The 23,499-nt window shown below is 37.3% G+C and overlaps 1 protein-coding gene across 13 annotated transcripts in view; it reads left to right on the top strand.

The window, feature by feature from the left end:
- The window catches only part of CFAP20DC (CFAP20 domain containing), a 276,608-nt gene that overhangs the window by 143,905 nt on the left and 109,204 nt on the right, over positions 1-23,499 (top strand). For 6 of the 13 annotated variants that reach the window (XM_060110977.1, XM_060110973.1, XM_060110975.1 and 3 more), the window contains 3 exons: positions 20,461-20,597; positions 21,269-21,431; positions 23,044-23,160. The exons of 1 other annotated variant lie outside the window; for it this stretch is intronic. In XM_060110977.1, coding sequence (XP_059966960.1) covers positions 20,461-20,597; positions 21,269-21,431; positions 23,044-23,160 — 417 coding nt within the window. Of the gene's footprint in view, positions 1-1,616; positions 2,540-20,460; positions 20,598-21,268; positions 21,432-23,043; positions 23,161-23,499 lie in introns of those variants that run through there. 6 more of the 13 variants (XM_060110984.1, XM_060110983.1, XM_060110980.1 and 3 more) reach the window with 4 other exon arrangements.

Here is a 23,499-nt window from a genome sequence, read left to right as displayed (position 1 = left end):
AACTTCCTATATGTTAGAATCACTTGGGACATTTAAAAAATAACTGATACAGAAAAGAAGGAGAGAAGATGGCGGAAGAGTAAGACGTGGAGATCACCTTCCTCTCCACACATACATCAGAAATACATCTACATGTGGAACAACTCCTACAGAACACCTACTGAACGCTGGTAGAAGACCTCAGACCTCCCAAAAGGCAAGAAACTCCCCACGTACCTGGGTAGGGCAAAAGAAAACAAAAAACAGAGACAAAACAATAGGGATGGGACCTGCACCAGTGGGAGGGAGCTGTGAAGGAGGAAAGGTTTCCACACACTAGGAAGCCCCTTCGGGGGTGGAGACTGCACGTGGCGGAGGGGGGAAGCTTCGGAGCCGCAGAGGAGAGCGCAGCAACGGGGTGCGGAGGGCAAAGCAGAGAGATTCCAGCACAGAGGATCGGAGCTGACCAGCACTCACTAGCCCGAGAGGCTTGTCTGCTCATGCGCTGGGGCGGGTGGGGGCTGGGAGCTGAGGCTCCGGCTTCGGAGGTCGGATCCCAGGGAGAGGACTGGGGTTGGCTGTATGAACACAGCCTGAAGGGGGCTACTGTGCCACAGCTAGCTGGGAGGGAGAACGGGAAAAAGTCTGGAACTGCCGAAGAGGCAAGAGACCTTTTCTTGCCTCTTTGTTTCCTGGTGCGTGGGGAGAGGGGATTAAGAGCGCCGCCTAAACAAGCTCCAGAGACGGGCGTGAGCCATGGCTATCAGCGCGGACCCCAGAGACCGGCATGAGACGCTAAGGCTGCTGCTGCAGCCACCAAGAAGCCTGTGTGCAAGCACAGGTCACTATCCACACCTCCCCTCCCAGGAGCCTGTGCAGCCCGCCACTGCCAGGGTCCCGTGATCCAGCGACAACTTCCCCAGGAGAATGCACGGTGCGCATCAGGCTGGTGCAACATCACACCGGCCTCTGCCACAGCAGGCTTGCCCCGGACTCCATACCCCTCCCTCCCCACAGCCTGGGTGAGCCAGAATCCCCGAAGCAGCTGCTCCTTTAACCCCATCCTGTCTGAGCGAAGAACAGACGCCCTCAGGCGACCTACATGCAGAAGCGGGTCCAAATCCAAAGCAGAACCCCGGGAGCTGTGCGAATAAAGAAGAGAAAGGAAATCCTTCCCAGCAGCCTCAGGAGCAGCAGATTAAATCTCCATAATCAACTTGATGTACCCTGAATCTGTGGAATACCTGAATACACATGAATCATCCCAAATTGAGGAGGTGGACTTTGGGAGCAATGATATATATATTTTTTCCCTTTTTCTCTTTTTGTGATTGTGTATGTCTACACTTCTGTGTGTGACTTTGTCTGTATAGCTTTGCTTTTACCATTTGTCCTAGGGTTATGTCTGTCTGGACTTCTTTTTCTTTTTCTTTTTCTTTTCTTTTACTATCGTTTTTAGCACTTACTATCATTGGTGGATTTGTTTTTTGGTTTGGTTGCTCTCTTTCTTTTTTTTACTGCTTTTTAAAAAATTTTATAATAATTACTTTTTATTTTTTAATTTAATAACGTTATTTTTTTATTTTATTATATCTTCCTCTTTCTTTCTTTCTTTTTTTTCTCCCTTTTATTCTAAGCTGTGTGGATGACAGGCTCTTGGTTCTCCAGCTGTGCCTCTGACGTGGGAGACCCAAGTTCAGGGCATTGGTCCACAAGAGACCTCCCAGCTCCACGTAATATCAAACGACGAAAATCTCCCAGAGATCTCCGTCTCAACGCCAAGACCCAGCTACACTCAATGACCAGCAAGCTCCAGTGCTGGACACCCTATGCCAAGGAACTAGCAAGACAGTAACACAACCCCACCCATTGGCAGAGAGGCTGCCTAAAATCATAATAAGGCCACAGACACCCCAAAACACACCACCAGACGTGGACCTGCCCACTAGAAAGACAAGATCCAGCCTCATTCACCAGAACACAGGCACTGGTCCCCTCCACCAGGAAGCCTACACAACCCACTGAACCAACCTTACCACGGGGGCAGACACCAAAAATAACGGGAACTACGAACGTGCAGCCTGCGAAAAGGAGAACCCAAACACAGTAAGTTAAGCAAAATGAGAAACACACAGCAGGTGAAGGAGCGAGGTGAAAGCCCACCAGACCTAACAAATAAAGAGGAAATAGGCAGTCTACATGAAGAAGAATTCAGAGTAATGATACTAAAGATGATCCAAAATCTTGGAAATAGAATGGAAAAAATAAAAGAAACATTTAACAAGGACCTAGAAGAACTAAAGAGCAAACAAACAATGATGAACAACACAATAAATGAAATTTAAAATTATCTAGAAGGGATCAATAGCAGAATAACTGAGGCAGAAGAATGGATAAGTGACCTAGAAGATAAAATAGTGGAAATAACTACTGCAGAGAAGAATAAAAAAAAAATGAAAAGAATTGAGGACAGTCTCAGAGACCTCTGGGACAACATTAAACACACCAACATTCGAATTATAGGGGTGCCAGAAGAAGAGAAAAAGAAAGGGACTGAGATAATATTTCAAGAGATTATAGTTGAAAACTTCCATAATATGGGAAAACAAATAGTTAATCAAGTCCAGGAAGCACAGAGAGTCCCATACAGGATAAATCCAAGGGGAAACATGCCAAGACACATAATAAACTATCAAAAATTAAATACAAAGAAAAAATATTAAAAGCAGCAAGGGAAAAACAACAAATAACATAAAGGGGAATCCCTATAAGGTTAAGAGCTGATCTTACAGCAGGAACTCTCCAAGCCAGAAGGGAGTGGCAGGACATATTTAAAGTGATAAAGGGGAAAAACCTACAACCAAGATTACTCTACCCAGCAAGGATCTCATTCAGATTTGGTGGAGAAATTAAAACCTTTACAGACAAGCAAAAGCTAAGAGAATTCAGCACCAGCAAACCAGCTTTACAAAAAATGCTAAAGGAACTTCTCTAGGAAGGAAACACGAAAGAAGGAAAAGACCTACAATAAAAAACCCAAAACAATTAAGAAAATGGTAATAGGAACATACATATCGATAACTACCTTAAATGGTCCAACCAAAAGACATAGACTGGTTGAATGGAAACAAAACAAGACCCGTATATATGCTGTCTACAAAGGAACCACTTCAGACCTTGGGACACATACAGACTGAAGGTGAGAGGATGGAAAAAGATATTCCATGCAAATGGAAATCAAAGAAAGCTGGAGTAGCAATTCTCATACCAGACAAAATAGACTTTAAAACAAAGAATATTACAAGATACAAAGAAGGACACTAGATAATGATCAAGGGGTCAATCCAAGAAGAAGATATAACAATTGTAAATATTTATGCACCCAACTTAGGAGCACCTCAATACATAAGGCAAATGCTAAACCGCCGTAAAAGGGGATATCGACAGTAACACAATCATAGTAGGGGACTTTAACACCGCACTTTCACCAATGGACAGATCATGCAAAATGAAAATAAATAAGGAAACACAAGCTTTAAATGATGCATTAAACAAGATGGACTTAATTGATATTTATAGGACATTCCATCCAAAAACAACAGAATACACATTCTTCTCAAGTGCTCATGGAACATTCCCCAGGATAGATCTTATCTTGGGTCACAAATCAAGCCTTGGTAAATTTAAGAAAATTGAAATCGTATCGGGTATCTCCTCTGACCACTACGCTATGAGACTAGATATCAGTTACAGGAAAAAGACTGTAAAAAAATACAAACACATGGAGGCTAAACAATACACTACTTAATAACCATGAGATCACTGAAGAAATCAAAGAGGAAATCAGAAAATACCTAGAAACAAATGACAATGAAAACACAACAACCCAAAACCTATGGGATACAGAAAAACAGTTCTAAGAGGGAAGTTTATAGCAATACAATCCTACATTAAGAAACATCTCAAATAAACAACATAACCTTACATCTAAAACAATTAGAGAAAGAAGAACAAAAAAAACCCCAAAGTTAGCAGAAGGAAATAAATCATAAAAATCAGATCAGATTAAATGAAAAAGAAATGAAGGAAACGATAGCAAAGATCAATAAAACTAAAAGCTGGTTCTTTGAGAAGATAAACAAACTTGATAAACCATTAGCCAGACTCATCAAGAAGAAAAGGGAGAAGACTCAAATCAATAGAATTAGAAATGAAAAAGGAGAAGTAACAACTGACACTAGAGATATACAAAGGATCATGAGAGATTACTAGAAGCAACTATATGCCAATGAAATGGACAACCTGGAAGAAATGGACAAATTCTTAGAAATGCATAACCTTCCGAGACTGAACCAGGAAGAAACAGAAAATATGAACAGACCAATCACAAGCACTGAAATTGAAACTATGATTAAAAATTTTACAACAAACAAAAGCCCAGGACCAGATGGCTTCATAGGCGAATTCTATCATTTACAAAAGAGCTAACACCTATCCTTCTCAAACTCTTCTGAAATATAGCAGAGGGAGGAGCACTCCCAAACTCATTCTACGAGGCCACCATCACCCTTATACCGAAACCAGTCAAAGATGTGAGAAAGAAAGAAAACTATAGGGCAGTATCACTGATGAACATAGATGCAAAAATCTTCAACAAAATACTCACAAACAGAATCCAACAGCACATTAAAAGGATCATACACTATGATCAAGTGGGGTTTATCCCAGGAATGCAAGGATTCTTCAATATACGTAATTGAATCAATGTGATACACCATATTGAAAAATTGAAGGAGAAAAACCATATGATCATCTCAATAGATGCAGAAAAAACTTTCGACAAAATTCAACACCAATTTATGTTGAAAACCCTCTAGAAAGTAGGCATAGAGGGAACTTACCTCAACCTAATAAAGGCCATATATGACAAACCCACAGCCAACATCTCATCCTCAATGGTGAAAAACTGAAACCATTTCCACTAAGATCAGGAATAAGACAAGGTTGCCCACTCTCACCACTATTATTCAAAATAGTTTTGGAATTTTTAGCCACGGTAATCAGAGAAGAAAAAGAAATAAAAGGAATCCAAATCAGAAAAGAAGAAGTAAAGCTGTCACTGTTTGCAGATGACTTGATGCTATACATAGAGAATCCTAAAGATGTTACCAGAAAACTTCTAGAACTAATCAATGAATTTGGTAAAGTAGCAGGATACAAAATTAATGCACAGAAATCTCTTGCATTCCTATACACAAATGATGAAAAATCTGAAAGTGAAATTAAGAAAACACTCCCTTTTACCTTTGCAACCAAAAGAATAAAATATCTAGGAATAAACCTATCTAAGGAGACAAAAGACCTGTATGCAGGAAGTTATAAGACACTGATGAAAGAAATTAAAGATTATACAAATAGATGGAGAGATATACCATGTTCTTGGATTGGAAGAATCAACATTGTGAAAATGACTATATTACCCAAAGCAATCTACAGATTCAATGTAATCCCTATCAAACTACCACTGGCATTTTTCACAGAAATAGAACAAAAAATCTCACAATTTATATGGAAACACAAAAGACCCCAAATAGCCAAAGCAATCTTGAGAAAGGAAAACAGAGCTAGAGGAATCAGGCTCTATGATGTCAGACTATACTACAAAGCTACAGTAATCAAGACGGTATGATACTTGCACAAAAACAGAAATATAGATCAATGGAACAGGATAGAAAGCCCAGAGATAAACCCACGCGCATATGGTCACCTTTTCTTTGATAAAGGAGACAAGAATACACAGTGGAGAAAAGACAACCTCTTTAATAAATGGTGCTAAGAAAACTGGACAGCTACATGTGAAAGAATGAAATTAGAACACTCCCTAACACCGTATACAAAAATAACTCAAAATGGATTAAAGACCTAAATATAAGGCCAGACACTATTAAACTCTTAGAGGAAAACAGAGGCAGAACACTCTATGACATAAATCATAGCAAGATCCTTTCTGACCCACCTCCCAGAGAAATGGAAGTAAAAACAAAAATCAATAAGTGGGACCTAATGAAACTTCAAAGCTTTTCACAGGAAAGGAAACCATAAACAAGACCAAAAGACAAACTTCAGAATGGGAGAAAATATTTGCAAATTAAGCAACTGACAAAGGATTAATCTCCAGAATTTACAAGCAGCTTATACAGCTCAATATCAAAAAAACAAACAACCCAATCCAAAAATTGGCAGAAGCCGTAAATAGATGTTTCTCCAAAGAAGATATACAGATTTCTAACATACACATGAAAGAATGCTCAACATCATTAATCATTAGAGAAATACAAATCAAAACTACAATGAGATATCATCTCAGACCGGTCAGAATGGCCATCATCAAAAAATATACAAACAGGGCTTCCCTGGTGGTGCAGTGTTTGAGAGTCCACCTGCCAGTGCAGGGGATGAGGGTTCATGCCCTGGTCCGGGAAGATCCCACATGCTGCGGAGTGGCTGGGCCCGTGAACCATGGCCGCTGAGCCTGCGCATTCGGAGCCTGTGCTCCGCAACAGGAGAGGCCACAACAGTGAGAGGCCCGCGTACTGCAAAAAAATTAAAAAAATTAAAAAAAAAAAAATATATATATATATATATATATATATATATATATACACAAACAATAAATGCTGGAGAAAAGGGAAACCTCTCGCACAGTTGGTGGGTATGTAAATTGATACAGCCACTATGGAGAACAGTATGGAGGTTCCTTAAAAAACTAAAAATAGAAGTACCTTACAACCCAGCAATCCCACTACTGAGCATATACCCTGAGAAAACCATAATTCAAAAAGAGTCATGTACCAGATGTTCATTGCAGCTCTATTTACAATAGCCAGGACATGGAAGCAACCTAAGTGTCTATCAACAGATGAATGGATAAAGAAGATGTGGCACATATATACAATGGAATATTACTGAGCCATAAAAGAAACGAAATTGAGTTATTTGTAGTGAGGTGGATGGAACTAGAGTCTGTCATACAGAGTGAAGTAAGTCAGAAAGTGAAAAACAAATACCATATGCTAACACATACATATGGAATCTAAGAGAAAAAAAATGGTCATGAAGAACCTAGGGGCAGGACGGGAATAAAGACGCAGACCTACTAGTTAATGGACTTGAGGATATGGGGAGGCGGAAGGGTAAGCTGGGACAAAGTGAAAGAGTGGCATGGATATACATACTCTACCAAATGTAAAATAGATAGCTGGTGGGAAGCAGCCTCATAGCACAGGGAGATCAGCTCGGTGCTTAGAGGGGTGGGATAGGGAGGATGGGAGGGAGGGAGATACAAGAGGGAAGAGATATGGGGATATATGTATATGTATAGCTGATTCACTTTGTTATAAAGCAGAAACTAACACACCATTGTATAGCAATTATACTCCAATAAAAATGTTAAAAAAAATAAAAAATAAAATAAAAATAACTATGAAAAACATCTTTTTTCCTAATGTCTATGCTTCACCCCCAGAGATTCTGATTTAATTGTCCTAGGCTGGATTTTTTGTTAACTTCTCCAGCAATTCTGACATGCAGCCAGGGTTGAGAACCCTGAATGAGAGACTATATCACTTATCCCCACAAAGGTTTTGTGGGTCAGATGACACTCATACACACTCAAGTAATTCAGAGGGTGGTCAAATAGGACAGTTATGGAGGAAGAAGTAGATCTTGAAGCTATTTAATGAATACTCATGTAAGTATTTATAATAAATAAAGATTTATGGAAGTGTAAGATGGTGCAGAAGACTGAGCAAAGACAAGGAGACAGCAAAATGCACGGATGAGTTTCCTGAGGGATCAATAACAGGAATGGCCTCTGAGCAGGAGGGCTGTGTTGAAAGACTATGAGAAGAGTGTGCCTTATATTCCTAAAATAGACAAATGATAACTTCTTTATTAGGAAGTTGAACTTGACATCAGGCTTCAAGATGAATTTTTAAGTCAAGTGAGACTAGAGATTAAGGATTACAACTAAGATGTCTTTGCAGCCATCTAGGCATAAATTGACTAGTGGCTGTGAAAATGGAAAGTGATGACCCTGAGAAAAACCACAGTGGGGAAACTGGCAGGGCTTATTGGTTCTCAGATAACAGATGGGGAAGAGAGAGTGGTCAAAGTTTGAGAAAGGTCAAAGTAGAAAGAGGAGGAAGGAGATAACCATGATGAGATGAATGAGTGACAAAAACAGACTCACTTTTACTCTCGATGTTTATCCAGTATTCATTTATTCTTGGTGTATTTTCTATATGTAAATCCTCATCAGCATCATTTGTCCTAAATTGTATATTCCTAGAGAATTGGGACCATTTTATAACTTTTACAGTATAAACCCTGGAAGAGGATTTTGTGTAAATAGGCACTACATTTTTAAACCCTGTATTATGAAATTTCCAGACTTAAAGAAAAGTAGAGAGAATACATAATGAACCCCCCCATATTCCCATCACCTTCCACAATTGCCAATTTTAGGCAAGAATTTGTGATAACCATGAGGACACAGGTAGTGAGAATTTGTATATTTAGAATATATACAATCTATGTTCTTTACAGAACCTTTGGAAAATACCTGTATATAAAAGGATGAAAAAGTTCGCACTACCCAGACAGCCACTGTAAATACCTCAGGTCACAGTTCAATCTTAATGGAAGATTCTCCACAAAATACAATGAGTAAGAGTGTTTTCAATAACCAAACACTCTGTATCTAATAGGCTGTGATAGTTTTCCATAACAGAAATGACTGAAGAGCCTATCAGGTAACTCTTTACAGTTGTAAATGCTCTTTTTTTCCTCTGTCTCTCTAGCTTAATGTTTTAAGAATTGTGTCTTTAAATGAAACTACAAGTCCATATCCAAATATTTTAAATGTCTTTCTTTTTAAAGTTCAAGGACACTTATAATGCTAGAGAGTAAAGAGAAATTTGAATAAATATTAAATGCATCATTAACTCAGTATTATAGTTAAACAAACTTTTTCACAGGCTGTGTTTTATCCCACCTTGTAGAAGAGGATATTAGTGTATATTTTGCAAATTCCATAAATGGGCTTTCAGCATAAGGATAGTCAACTTGAGTCATATATACAGAAAATTAATAATTGCCATCAAAAAACATATTTCTTCTGTCCTGTGAATCTCAATTATACTTATATTCATTTATAACCCTAGGGTTTATGATTGTTCCTCTGAAGTAAATCTCATTGCACATGTACGGCAGCTAAGATTACATAAACATACATCAAACTCTGTAGTTCTCTTTCTACAAATACTGGGTTTTTTTGTTGTTGTTTTTGGGGTTTTTTTGGCTGCTTTTGGTCTTCGTTGCTGCGTGTGGGCTTTCTCCAGTTGCAGCAAGCAGGGGCTACTCCTAATTGCAGTGTGCGGGCTTCTCATTGCAGTGGCGTCTCTTGTTGTGGAGCACAGGCTCTAGGCACACGGGCTTCAGTAGTTGTGGCACACAAGCTCAGTAGTTGTGGCTCGTAGGCTCTAGAGCGCAGGCTCAGTAGTTGTGGCGCACAGGCTTAATTGCTCCGCGGCATGTGGGATCTTCCCATACCAGGGCTCGAACCCATGTCCCCTGCATTGGCAGGCAGATTCTTAACCACTGCACCACCAGGGAAGTCCCTCTACAAATACTTTTCAATTGCTAATTTTGACATTTGTAGGCTTTGAACCTTACTATAAGTGATTATAAAAAAAATTACTGTTCTCTGTGAGAGATTTTATGTGAAAGGTGTAGCTAATAATGCCCAAGGACAGACTTTTTAATCATGGAAAAGCCAGGAGGTATTTCTTCATTTGAACTATTTGTTTTTGTGTCTTTCTAAAATATGGACTCCCCGTGGTGAGATTTGAATTGCATGAAAAGTGACTGTGTGTGCTTGTAACTGACTTACAGTACTCATGTAAATTGTGATATTTTATTATAAATGCACGAATTAAGAGATCCCAATGATGCTGCTACAGAGGGAAGTAGCTGCTTCCTGTGGATGCTTTCTGGCGTGTTCACCCAAGCTAAAAAGGAAACCTTGAAACTTCTGTTTTAGAGTGCATTTTTTTGAATGCTGTATAACTTGATCAAGAGCATTTAATGAAATTAATAAAATAATTGTGTTTCCAAAAAGTCAATGTTACCACACATTTGCACTGCTCACTTTGTCAATTCCCAGTGCATGTCAGTTAATGACTGTTAGTCTGCAGAGGGCTGTAGGCTCTGATGATCTTATTTTCATTAATGGGACCCCACTTTAACTGAACTAGTGAATCAGATCTGGTTATTGAAGTTGAGCATGCAGCTACTAATGACAAGTTGCAGTGGTCTACTAAGCACAAATCAAAACTAGTAGTTTGCTTCATTGTTGCTTTTGTTATGATCATCCATTTATAATGCTTGGAGTCAGTCTATTTATCTCTTGTAAAAATTAAAAAAAAAAAAAAAGATACACACACACACACACACAGACGTGAAACCACCACAATCAGGAGAGTGAGCATATTCATCATTCCCAAAGGTTTCCTCATAATCTTCATAATCCTTTCCTTCCAACCCCATCCTCACTGATCTATCTCTCATTATAGATTAGTTTGCATTTTCTAGAATTTTATAAATGAGATATAATATATATACCCTTTTGTCTGGCTTCTTTCACTCAGCATAATTTTTTTTTTTTTTTTGCATTACGTGGGCTTCTCACTGCTGTGGCCTCTCCCGTTGCGGAGCACAGGCTCCGGATGCGCAGGCCCAGCAGCCATGGCTCATGGGCCCAGCCGCTCCACGGAATGTGGGATCCTCCCGGACCGGGGCACGAACCCGCGTCCCCTGCATCGGCAGGCGGACTCTCAACCACTGCACCACCAGGGAAGCCCCAGCATGATTATTTTAAAATTCATTTTGAGATAGGCACATGTGGTTTGTAGAAATAATTCATTCCTTTTTATTGCAGAATAGTGCTCCATGGGTGGAAGTGCCATATTTTGTTTACCCATTTACTTGTTGATGGATAAATAATACTGCTGTGAACAGTTGTGTAGAAGTCTTTGAATGGGCATAAGCTTTCATTTGTCTTGGGTAAATGCCTAGGAGAGGGATGGTTGGATCATATGGTAGCTTTTTAAGAAATGACAAATTATTTTGCAAAATAGTAGTAACGTTTTATATTCAAAGCAGCGGGTATTATTTCCAATACCAATGAGTGGTATCTCATTGTGGTTTTTGATTTGTATTTCCTTGATAATTACTAATGATGAGCATCTTTATGTTCTTATTTGCCATCCCTGAATCTTCTTTGATGAAGCATCTGTTCAACTCTATTGTCCATTTTTAAACTGGATTCCTTATTTTCATATTATTGAGTTTTGAGAGTTCATTCTATATTCTGGATATAGATCCTTTTTCAGATATATGAATTGCGAATATTTTTTCCAGTCTGTTGCTTACATTTTATTCTCATAACAATATCCTTTGAAGAAAAGTTTTTAACTTGATCAAGTCCAGTTTATCAAATTTGCTTCTGTGGATTGTGCTTTTGGTGACATATTTAAGAAATTTTTGCCTAATCCAAGGTTATGAAGATTTTGTCTTATGCCTCCATGTAAAAAAAATTTACAGTTTTAGGTTTTACATTTAGGTCTATGATCCACTGAATTAATTTTTGTATATAGTATAAGATATAAATCCACATTTTTGGTTTGGGGGCCTTTTTTTTTTTTTAATTTGGATATCTAGTTGTTGTAGCCTTTGCTAAACAGTGTCCTTTTCTCCACAGCATTTCCTTTGCACCTTTGTCAAAAATCAGTTGTCAATATACTTGTGGTTATATTTCTGGTCTCTTTATTCAGACTCTTTATTCTGTCTCATTTATCTATTTGCTTTTATGCCAATATCATGATTTTTATTACTATATGTTTATAAGTCTGGCATTCAGCTAGCGTGAGCCTTCCAGTTTTGTCCTTCTTTTTCAAAAATTATTTTAGGTATTATGGACTCTGTGCATTTTAGTATGAATATTAGAATCAACATATGAATTTCTGCCAACAAGCCCTGTTGGGAATTTGATTGGGATTGTACTGCATTTATAGATCACAATTTGAGGAGAATTGACATCTGAACAATATTGATTCTTCCAACTTCAGTTTTCTTTTATTTCTCTCAGCAATATTTTATAGTTTCAGGGTACAGTTCTTTTATAACTTTCTTCAGATTTATCCCTAAGTATTTTATATCTTTTGTTACTACTGATAAGTGGTAAGTTTTAAAATTTCTATTTCCAGTTGTTTGTTGCTAGTGTGTAAAATACATTGAAATTTTGTAAATTGATCTAGTATCCTGCAACTTTGCAAAACTTATTTACTACTAGTAGCTTTTTGTAGATTCCAGTAGACTTCCTACATAGATGATTATGTTGTGTGTGAACAAAGACAGTTTTACATTACCAATCTGAATGTCTCATTTCTTTTCCTTGCCTGATTGCACTGACTAAGACCTCCAGTACAAAGTTTAATAGAAGTGGCAAGAAAGGATAGCCCTGTCTTATTCCTGATCTTAGTGGAAAGGTATTCAGTCTTTCATGATTAAGTATGATGTTAGCTATTGAAATATTATAGATGTCCTTAATCATGGTGAGCAAGTCCCTTTCATCACTAGTTTGCTGACAGTTTTTATTAGGAATGGATGTTGGATTTTGTCAAATGCATCTTCTGTATTTATGAGAGCATCTTGTTTTTTTTTCTTTTTTAGTCTGTTAATACGGTGAATCACATTGATTGATTTTTTAATGTTAAACCAACCTTGCATTTCTGGGGAAAACCCTGCTTGGTCCTGACGCAAATATCCTTTTAGTCTATTGTTTGATTCAGTTTGTGTTCGTAAGGGATTATTGGACTATAGTTCTCTTTTTTTATAATGGCTTTGTCTGCTTTTGGTATCAGGGTGAAGCTGGCCTCATAGAATGAATTGGGAAATATTTCCTTCCCCTTTCCCTCACTCCTTAAAACTTTTTGAAAGAATTTGTGTTAAATTGGTATTATGTCTTTCTTAAATGTTTTGGGGAATTTATCAGCGTGAGAAAGTTTTTATAACCTGTAAATTCAATTTCTTTAATAGATAAAGAGTTTTTCAGGTTAACTATTTCTCTTTGCGTAAGCTTTGGTAATTTGTGTCCTACAGGGAATTTGTCCAGTTCATCTAAGTAGTTGGATGTATTGGCATAAAGTTGTTCATAATGTTGCCTTATTATCTGGAGAATCTATAGTGATACCACTACTATTCCTGATGTTAGAAATATGTATCTTTGCTCTATTTTCCCTGGTCAGTCTAACTAGAGGTTTATCATTCTTACTGATCTTCCCAAAGAACAAGCTTTTGGTTTCATTGATTCCTTCTACTATTTTTCTATATTGTTTTATTTATTTTCACATTGATCTTTATTATTCCTTTCTTCAGTTGTTTTGGGTTTCATTTGCTCTCCTCTTTCTATCCTTAAGGTGGGAATCAAGGTCAATGATTTCAAACTTTTCTTTTTCTAATATAGCCATTTAGTGCTAGAAATCTCCCCATAAGTGCTGCTTTAGCAACATCCCACAAATTTTGGTATTGTATTTTTATTTCATTCTGTTCTAAATATCTTCTAATTTCATTTTTCATTTTTTCTTTGATCCATGGGTTACTTAGGAGTTAAGTGTGTTACTTAGTTCCCAAACATTTGAGATCTTTCTGTTATTGATTTATAATTTAATTCCAGTGTGACTTGAGAAAATAATTTATATGAAGTGATTTGTTTTTAATTTGTTGAGATTTGTCCTGAATAGAGTCTATCTCAGTAAATGTGCCATATGCTCTTGGTAAGAATGTAAATTTTGCTGTTGTTAGGAGCATTTAATAAATGTCATTTGGATTAAGTTACTTAAAAAAAAACAACTAGAAATTTCCTTAAAAATTAGGAGGTAGTTTTCCCAAGTGCCCTCCTTTCCACAGCACAGCAGTCTTACTGGATTTTTACTTCTTTTTAAATAAGGAGAAACTGACATCCATATCTCCTAACTCAATCGCAAACGGATAAAGGATCTAGCAAAACCATGAAATAGTAATCTAACCATAGTTGGCATTGGTGAGATCTTTATTAGAATTTCTTCTTTAGGTTGTACGTTATGAAAGCAAATTTCAAATCAAGAAACAAAATCTACTGTGAAGTAGAACCTTAAAAAAAGAGAGAGAGAGAGAGATTCTGACTTCAGGAAAAAACAAGACACTCTAATTTCTTCTTTCTAAACTCAGATTTTTGGTAATCCTTGTCTTAGGATTGTTGGTTAAAGAAATGCCACAATTAAAAAATGGGCCGAAGACCTGAATAGATATTTTTCTTAAAAAAAAAAAAAGTTTGTAGTTAAAGTACTTTGCATAGGATGTGCACTCTCAAATTAGCCGCAGTTTCCCCCACGTTCTACATGTGCCTGCTTGTCACTTATATGTTACCTGCCTGGCATTCAAGCCACTTCATTTTGTCCCTCCTCTGCTTCCACCACCACTTTCTTCCCTCTGGAAAAGATTATTACAGAATTATATCCCATTCTTGATTCCTCAGGAACCCCATTAGTCTTCATCAAATACATTAATTATCATATTCATAAAGTTCTCATACTTATCCATATAATCACTATTAGACCCACTTTTCACATAGCAAAACAAAAGTTTTTAATTAGATAGCTTTACAAAACTGCACAGAGAATAAATAGTGGACAAGGAAAGAATCCCCTGCAATGCCCTCCTGGCCCACCAAAGGCAGTATCATGTGTGGTGAAAAGAGGGCAGGCACAAAGAGGCCTTGGGCATTTGGGTTCTGAGACCCTGCTCTGAGTGGACAGATCTCTAAACATCATGAGCCTCAGTTTCTTCATCTGTAGAGGTGGAATAATATCACACAAAGTGACTGAAAATTTCATAGAGATCATGCACACATCATCATACCCGTCATCCTTTAGATCTCAGATTGAATGTCATTTCCCTCACCCTAAGGACTAGATACCAGCCCCCTGTTAAACACACTTTGAACCTTCCCTTCATAGCTTTTACCACAATTGTAATCATGTAGTTATTTATGACTTACTTGCTGTAATATCTGTCTTCCCCGTGAGACCCAGAGTGCCTTGGAGGAGGTGATGTGTCCACCTTATTCCCTATCTTATTCAGTACTTAGAGCAGTGGCTGCCCAGACTAGGTGCCCAATCACTAATGAAAGAATGTGTGAATGAAGGGATAAATGATTGTGAATGGACTTCATAAACTGTTAAATGCTATTCAAGATGGAAGGTATTAATACCATATTTACTAAGCATTTACTCCCTACTAAGCACAGTATTTAGCATGTTACATGCATTGTTTCATATAATCTAACAAAAATGCCTTGACTTAAGTACTATTATTATCTCAATCTTATGGATGAAGAAGGTGAAGCTTAGAAAGTTTAAATACCTTGTCTAAAATAATATTGCTCTACTAGATCAGTCTTTTTTGTGTTTTTGACATTCCTTATAACAATGCATATATAATAAAATAAAAATTAATCCAATTCAAAATATGGATTCTGGTAGCAGGTTTAATTTTGATTCAATCATTAGATAATAGATGTAAGTCTTGAGCATGACCCCTGAATGATTAGAGTTGAAAATTCAGCAGGTTTTTCTGGTTAAACTTTGAAAACCTTGCAAACTTAAATGACTATAATAGTTAGAACATTGTACCTTGAGACAAAAATGAATGTTTATTATTCTAAAAGACAATTAGAGAGTAGACCCTCAGGTTTTATAATCTAAGTACAAAGGCTGTACCCCTCAGTAAAATAGCAAAATAATTAATGGTAACATCTCTGACCTATACCTAGTTCATTTTCCACAAACTCAAGAAAATGAAACGCCTAGAGCATGACTTTAATCAAATCTTGATTTTTAACCTTATATTATATATATTGATATCAGGTCTTAAAAGAACTCCTTTTAGAATTCAAAAGGCATGCATTTCTGCTTGTAGTTTTCTTTCATTAAGATTTTTCTCATTATAGAAACTTTGTCCCTTTTACTTTTTATTTTAGAAACCAAAGGTCTAAGTTACTTTTCCTTGTAGGTTTTAATTAGGACCGTATTATTGTGGATACATAGCATGATACATGTTTATAGACATAATTATGACAATATGATTATAAACAGAATTATTAAAGTGAAACAGACTTTAAGAATGTGTATGTGTTAATTGTGCTAATAGTTTAAAAAGCCCTGCTAATTAAAGAGATACTAAATAGTGGATTATCGTATACTTTGCTTTGTGAAAAAAGGTATACTAAAATTTGGAAAATTTTAAAAATAGATTTCAATTTAAACACAGTGGTAGATTGCTCTAAAGAAATCCTGTAGTAGATCCTCTTATAAAATACAGAATAACATCTTATTTTCTGTGATTCAAGGAATTACATGGTATCAGGTTTAGTTGTAGCTTTAATAGCCATTGACTATCCAAGAGATAAGTCAATGACTCTTGACTGCTAAGCAAGAAATTCCTCTAAGAAGTTCAAGGTATTTAGGAATTTTCATTTTTTAAATAGCTATGAACTATTTAATATGTTCATTTTGTTGAAATTATAGCTGGAACTGTGTCAGTATGATTTTTTTAAATACTCCCCCAAAAGTTTTCCTTTTAATCTTTGGTCCACAATTTTGGTGAGATTTATCCATTGTCTACCATATGCTATGCTGGGCTCAGCAGATGAGTATACATGCAGTACCAAAAAAATGGTCTTTCTACTCAAAGAAACTTAAATTGTTTGGGGGCAACCTGTATATAGATGAAGAATATGAAAAATCATCAAGGAAACTGACCTAGTACAATGTTTGAACAGAAAGATATGCCCATAAGCCAAATGATTCCTGTGACTGGAAGTTTAAACAAAAAAAAAGAAAAAGGCTTCTATTCTGGTACTGAAAATTCCCATGTAGGCCTATGCCATGTCCCATACATGGTATCCATACGTTTGTTCTCTACATCTGTGTCTCTCTTTCTGCTTTGCAAATAAGTTCATCTGTACCATTTTTCTAGATTCTACATATAAGCGATATTATATAATATTTTTTCTCTTTCTGACTTACTTCACTCTGTATGACAATCTCTAGGTCTATCCACGTCTTCACAAATGGCACAATTTCATTCCTCTTTATGGCTGAGTAATGTTCCACTGTATATATGTACTACATCTTCTTTATCCATGCCTCTGTTGATGGGCATTTAGGTTGCTTCCATGTCCTGGCTATTGTAAATAGTGCTGCAGTGAACATTGGGGTTCATGTAACTTTTTGAATTATGGTTTTCTTTGGGTATATGCCCAGGAGTGGAATTGCTAGGTCATATGGTAGTTCTATTTTTAGTTTTTTAAGGAAGCTCCATACTGTTCTCCATAGTGGCTGTAACAATTTACATTCCCACCAACAGTGCAGGAGGGTACCCTTTTCTCCACACCCTCTCCAGCATTTATTGTTTGTAGATTTTTTGATGATGGTCATTCTGACCGGTATGAGGTGATACCTCATTGTAGTCTTGATTTGCATTTCTCTAATAATTAGTGATGTTGAGCAGCTTTTCATGTGCTTCTTGGCAATCTGTATGTCTTCTTTGGAGAAATGTCATTTACGTCTTCTGCCCATTTTTGGATTGAGTTGTTTGTTTTTTTGATATTGAGCTGCAGGAGCTGTTTGTATATTTTGGAGATTCATCCTTTGTCCGTTGCTTTGCTTGCAAATATTTTCTTTCATTCTGAGGGTTATCTTTTCATCTTGTTTATGGTTTCCTTTGCTGTGCCAAAGCTTTTAAGCTTCATTAGGTCCCATTTGTTTATTTTTGTTTTTATTTTCATTACTCTAGAAGGTGGGTCAAAAAAGATCTTGCTACGGTTTATATCAAAGTATGTTCTGCCTATGTTTTCCTCTAAGAGTTTTATAGCATCCTGCCTTACATTTAGGTCTCTAATCCACTTTGAGTTTACTTTTGTGTATGGTGTTAGGGAGTGTTCTAATTTCATTCTTTTACATGTAGCTGTCCAGTTTTCCCAGCACCACTTATTGAAGAGACTGTCTTTTCTCCATTGTATAATCTTGCCTCCTTTGTCATAGGTTAGGTGACCATAGGTGGGTTTATCTCTGGGCTTTCTATCCTGTTCCATTGATCTATATTTCTGTTTTTGTGCCAGTACATACTGTCTTTGTGCCAGTACCATACATACTTGTAGCTTTGTAGTATAGCCTGAAGTCGGGGAGCCTGATTCCTCCAGCTCAGTTTTTCTTTCTCAAGATTGGTTTGACTGTTCAGGGTCTTTTGTGATTTTTCACAGAATTAGAATAAAAGCTTTCTGAAGTAAATTCTACTCATTAGTTCTGATTCTGCCATTTGGACAAATAGAATCACTACCTAATAGGGCTTCAGGAATTTGAAGAAAACTAGAATGGTATTTCTCCCCACCACTTTGCCAGCCACCTTAGATCCTCTGTCCAGCAAAAATTTTATTTATTTATTTATTTATTTATTTATTTATTTATTTATTTTTGCGGTACGCGGGCCTCTCACCGCTCCCGTTGCAGAGCACAGGCCCCAGACGCGCAGGCTCAGCGGCCATGGCTCACGGGCCTAGCCGCTCCGTGGCCCGTGGGATCCTCCCAGACTGGGGCACGAACCCGTGTCCCCTGCATCAGCAGGCAGACTCTCAACCCCTGCACCACCAGGGAAGCCCCAGCAAAAATTCTTTTAGATCAACTCAGCAGTGTAGCCCTTGCCCATGTCTTCAGCTTCATCTTTTACAAACACAGAAACAGACCCCCCACAACACCTATATACCCACTCAGATTACTTCCACTCAGATCTAAATGTTGGGGTCTTCCTAAGCATGATATGTTTTCACAAACTTTTGTGCCTTTTCTCATGACTGTTACATAGGAATGGTTTTTAATTCCACCACTTATAAAATTACAGCTCTCTAGCAGAAGCGAATGAGACCAACTAGCTAACCATAGGAATTTTTTTCAGGAGAATAGATCAGACAAGAAGTTGCCAGTAGCTCATATATGTCCAGAACTGTAGGACAAATTTAGACTTACTCAGAGCCAACATTGTAATATTCAAGTTGGTCTTGTCTTGCAAGCAGGACATGGCAGAAGGTTTTCTAGGCTGTGGGCCATGTTCTGAGTTAAAAGCCGTCACTCTCACCTGCTGTTTTAGTCAGAGAAGGCTGCCTGCACTCACACAGAACTCCACAGTCCTAGTCCACTCAGGAGTTCCTTGGGCATCCCTCCATATGGTCTTTCAGAGACTCGGGCTTCTATCGTCTAGTGGCTCCTCTGGGAGCCTTGAAGTCCTCCCCTGGATCTTTTGCATCTTGTCAAGAGATGAGGGAGGAGAGAGCATGGGGATTATGCAGGAAGTTTTAGGAGCAGGAGATGGTTTACATTTCACATATTCCACTTCTCACGTTCCATTAACCAGAACTCAGTTACATGACCCATATAACTGCAAGGAAGGCTCGGAAATGTAATTTAGCTGTGTGCCCAGAAGGAAAAGGCAGCAGGGTTTGGTGAGCACACCTTCCTTATCCTTGAGGTGATACCAGTTTGCTCTCTTTCTCCCCAAAACCTTCAGTGATTCCCTGTTGCCTACCGAATTTAGAACAGGCTCTTAGCGACCCGAGCCTACCCTTCCAGCTAAACTGGTGATTTCATTATTCCCCAAGCATACCCTACCCTTTCACTCTTCCATGCCTTTATTCAGGCACTTTCTTCTGCCTTGGGCACCCTACATCTCTTATTCTTGAAATCTTATCAGTCATTCAAGGTCCATTCAAGAAGTCACTCTTCATTCCCACTGGTCTGCCTTATGTTTTAGTTACCTGTTTACTTGTACTATCACCTCCCTCCAGACTCCCTGAGGGCAAGCAATGTGTCTTATCCATTTTGGATCACTGACAACCTCTAGGAAGTGCCTGGGAGTGCTCAATGAAATATTTGTTCAGTTGAGTTAGTTTTATTTAAATTATTTCCTTAAAGAGAAAATGCAGTGTATTTTTCAGTAGCTTTCCTTTCTTTTCTCTTTTTCTATGAGGAAAAACATTTGTGGTAGTGGTTCTCAGATGATATTGAGCACAAGAACCACTTGGGAGTTAATCTTAACCACTTGTTAAGATTGTAGATTTCTGTTGCCCCCCCCACAAGATTCTAATTCTATAGATCTGATGTTGGACCCCAGTATCTGCATTTTTATAAGTGCCCTGGGAGCGTGGGAGAGTTAAAGCAGGGGAGGATTCACATCATATGACCCCTAGATTGTACTTTCAGAAATATTGCAACATGGTGTGTGTCATTACGCCCATTAATGGACTACTATTCCCTTCCTTTACCAAAACAGATCAGTTCATTAACAGAGGAACAGGTAGCATGCGGAGCGGTAAAAATCAACATGTTTGTCATATTGCCTTTGGATCCAAAGTTCTTGGACCACCTCCACTCTCTGGCAGAAGAAATAACATGAGGATATTCAGTGAGGTAGGAACAAGGTTTGAACAGCTTATCCAAGCATGGATGGCATGGGAAGGGACGGGATTTTTCCCAATGCAGAGGGGAAAAAAAGAGGGAGAGAGACTACATGCCAAAAACAGAGGGCTTGAATAAATTTGGAACAGAAATTCTGGATTTTAAAAGACCTCAAAACTGTTTTCTTTTCGTCATGTCAACGCAATTAACATTTCTGAGCATTCTTTTCATTAAATATGTGCACAAAACTTAAAGGCAAATATATGTGAGCACATTTTGTGGTCTCCTTCAAAAAGGAGTTGGATCATCACCAGACACCTTATAATGAACAGATTCTCAAATGTTATATTTTTATTTTTAATTTCCTCTGAATTTCTGACATACAGTGTTTTTCATTTCAACTCCTACCTACTAAAGATGGAGTGTAGCAAATGAGCACATTTTAATTTATGTGTCTGTGAGATTTGGTTGTCTTCTGTTTTACCTTACATTATATTTATCTCCTATTTCTTTCTAATTTTCTACCATAATTTCCCTCTCCACCAACTTTTTAATCTTCTCATTTCCTCTAGTTCTTTTTTACCTCACTATTTGTCCAGCTATTATTTCTTCTATGTAGATTCTACAAGAAATAAATGTAATTCCTATATTTTAAAATATAGATTAATTCCTTTTCCTTATAGACAGTAAGATCTGTTGGGTCCAAAAATAACCAATCGTGCCAGCAGTCTACAGTAGAGAAGTGTGTTAACAGGGCAGAAATGTCCACCTTGCTGTTATCTGAGTCTGAGGCACAAGGAGATAAAGAAAATATTGGCCACATAAAGCAGACTATACCTATTCATGGTAAGAATCATGCATAAAGATTGATAGCTAGTGAAAACAGTGAGAAATGTTAAGATAAATCCATAGTTATATTCTTGACTAGATCTTAAGTCCAGAGAATTATCATTTAAAAATGAAAATGGTGGTGGATATTGAAATATGTTTAGAATTCTTATACCATATATTATCTTCTGGAACCTGTCATTCTGTTTATTCTGTTATTTTACATTGCTGTAGTACCCTGTATTTTTACTTTCTGATAACAGTGAGAAAATAGTATAGTATCCTATTATTGCTATGTCTTGGAAACCCCATGTACATTTTAAGTGTTCTTAGTTTTACCTTTTAATTAATCTCTTCCATTTGTAAAGTGCTCTTTATTTTCTCTCATTGGTACAAAAACAACCCTGTTGGTGAAGAAAACTTTTATCCCGTTCTATAGATTGAGAGTTCAGGGCTAAGAGAGTAAGTGATTTGCAATTTGTAATCACTGGAAAGAATTGAGACCAGAACCCAAGGCCTACCACTCCCTGTCAGTTTGTCCACTTTAACTGGTCTGACTTTTGTGAACATTGAAAAGGGGAGGCATTTGTGTTCATTTTATTTGATTTAGAAATTAACGATCACTGTTAGAGACTCTATCTCCCATGGAGTGTAAAACTGAGATAAGGAAATAAATAACATAGATATTCAGTCCCAGTTTTACCACTGTCTGTGAGACCTTAATCAAGTTTCTTAAACCCTATGAGCCTCAGTTTCCCCATCTGTAAATGGGGATACAATTACTACTAGCACTAGTAGTAGTAAGAAATAACAGCTGCCTCAGAGGTCAATATGAGGGTTCAGTGAGAACAGTCAGTCAAGCACATCATATTGTGCCAAGAATTTAAATGTTCAGAAAATATCAAATGCTGCTATGAATATTATTATTATTATTGTTACAGAATTAAATTACACTTAAGAATTCTTCAAGATTGATCTCAGTTCTGCAGGGTTCTTTTGGAAACTACCCTCTAAGCTCTTGTTGAATCAAACTTAAATCTTTTAAAGGAAAAAATAATTTTTCTGTATTGGCTGTCAATTTCATTTTAAAATATTTTTTAATATAGCATGTTGCAAGATTGACATTAACCTAATTACTTGTAGCTCTCTATATGGTTATATTACATGAATAAAATGTATTAATAGTTGGTTTTTTCTTTAACACCTTTATTAGAGTATAATTGCTTTACAATGGTGTGTTAGTTTCTGCTTTATAACAAAGAGAATCAGCTATACATATACATATATCCCCATATCTCCTCCCTCTTGCATCTCCCTCCCACCCTCCCTATCCCACCCCTCTAGGTGGTCACAAAGCACCAAGCTGATCTCCCTGTGCTATGTGGCTCCTTCCCACCAGCTCTCTATTTTACATTTGGTAATGAAAGCCTGACACAATTCTAATATTGGAATAGAAATAAACACCTATTTCCTATAAAGGAATAAGTTGTGTTTTTTATACAGCTTTACATTTTGTCAAAATGATTCATGAACATTCTCATTATAGCTATAATTATATTTACTGAGTTATTTCAAACTATATAGTACTTTCTGTTCTGGCTTTTTGTTCTTTGATATGAAAATGTACCAGCCAATCTGCATATTATGCATCCACATCCCCCTCAAGAACCATCAGCCGATAAGAATAATAACAGGAGAAGATTACAGTTAAAAAGAACCAGCAGAGAAAGGACAGAGACACCCAGCGGTATGGTACTAATTCAATACTATCTTATATCTGTATATTATTCAGAGCAATGGAATCTCTCTCTGCAGGTTGTAAATTTCCAGGGATTATGAACCAATTCATTTAAAATATAAATATCTGTTCTACAAGGATTATGGAAATCAAATTTTTTACAAAAGAATTGCTCTAGAGCCCTAACAGAGACTTGTTGGATTAAATAGACAGTACCACAAAAATAAAGGACTTCCTACTTCTACTCTCAAAGGCTGAATAAGCTTAAATTATTGATTTTTTTAAATGGCCCAAGTTTGATAGAAGTTCCTGCCTGCAGACTTCACTAAAATTGAACTTAACTCATAA

This window comes from Mesoplodon densirostris, chromosome 10 (genome assembly GCF_025265405.1).
Source record: "Mesoplodon densirostris isolate mMesDen1 chromosome 10, mMesDen1 primary haplotype, whole genome shotgun sequence".
NCBI lineage: Eukaryota > Metazoa > Chordata > Mammalia > Artiodactyla > Ziphiidae > Mesoplodon > Mesoplodon densirostris.
The sequence above is the reverse complement of the archived record's forward strand: the minus strand, read 5'-3'. Positions and strand labels throughout refer to the sequence as shown.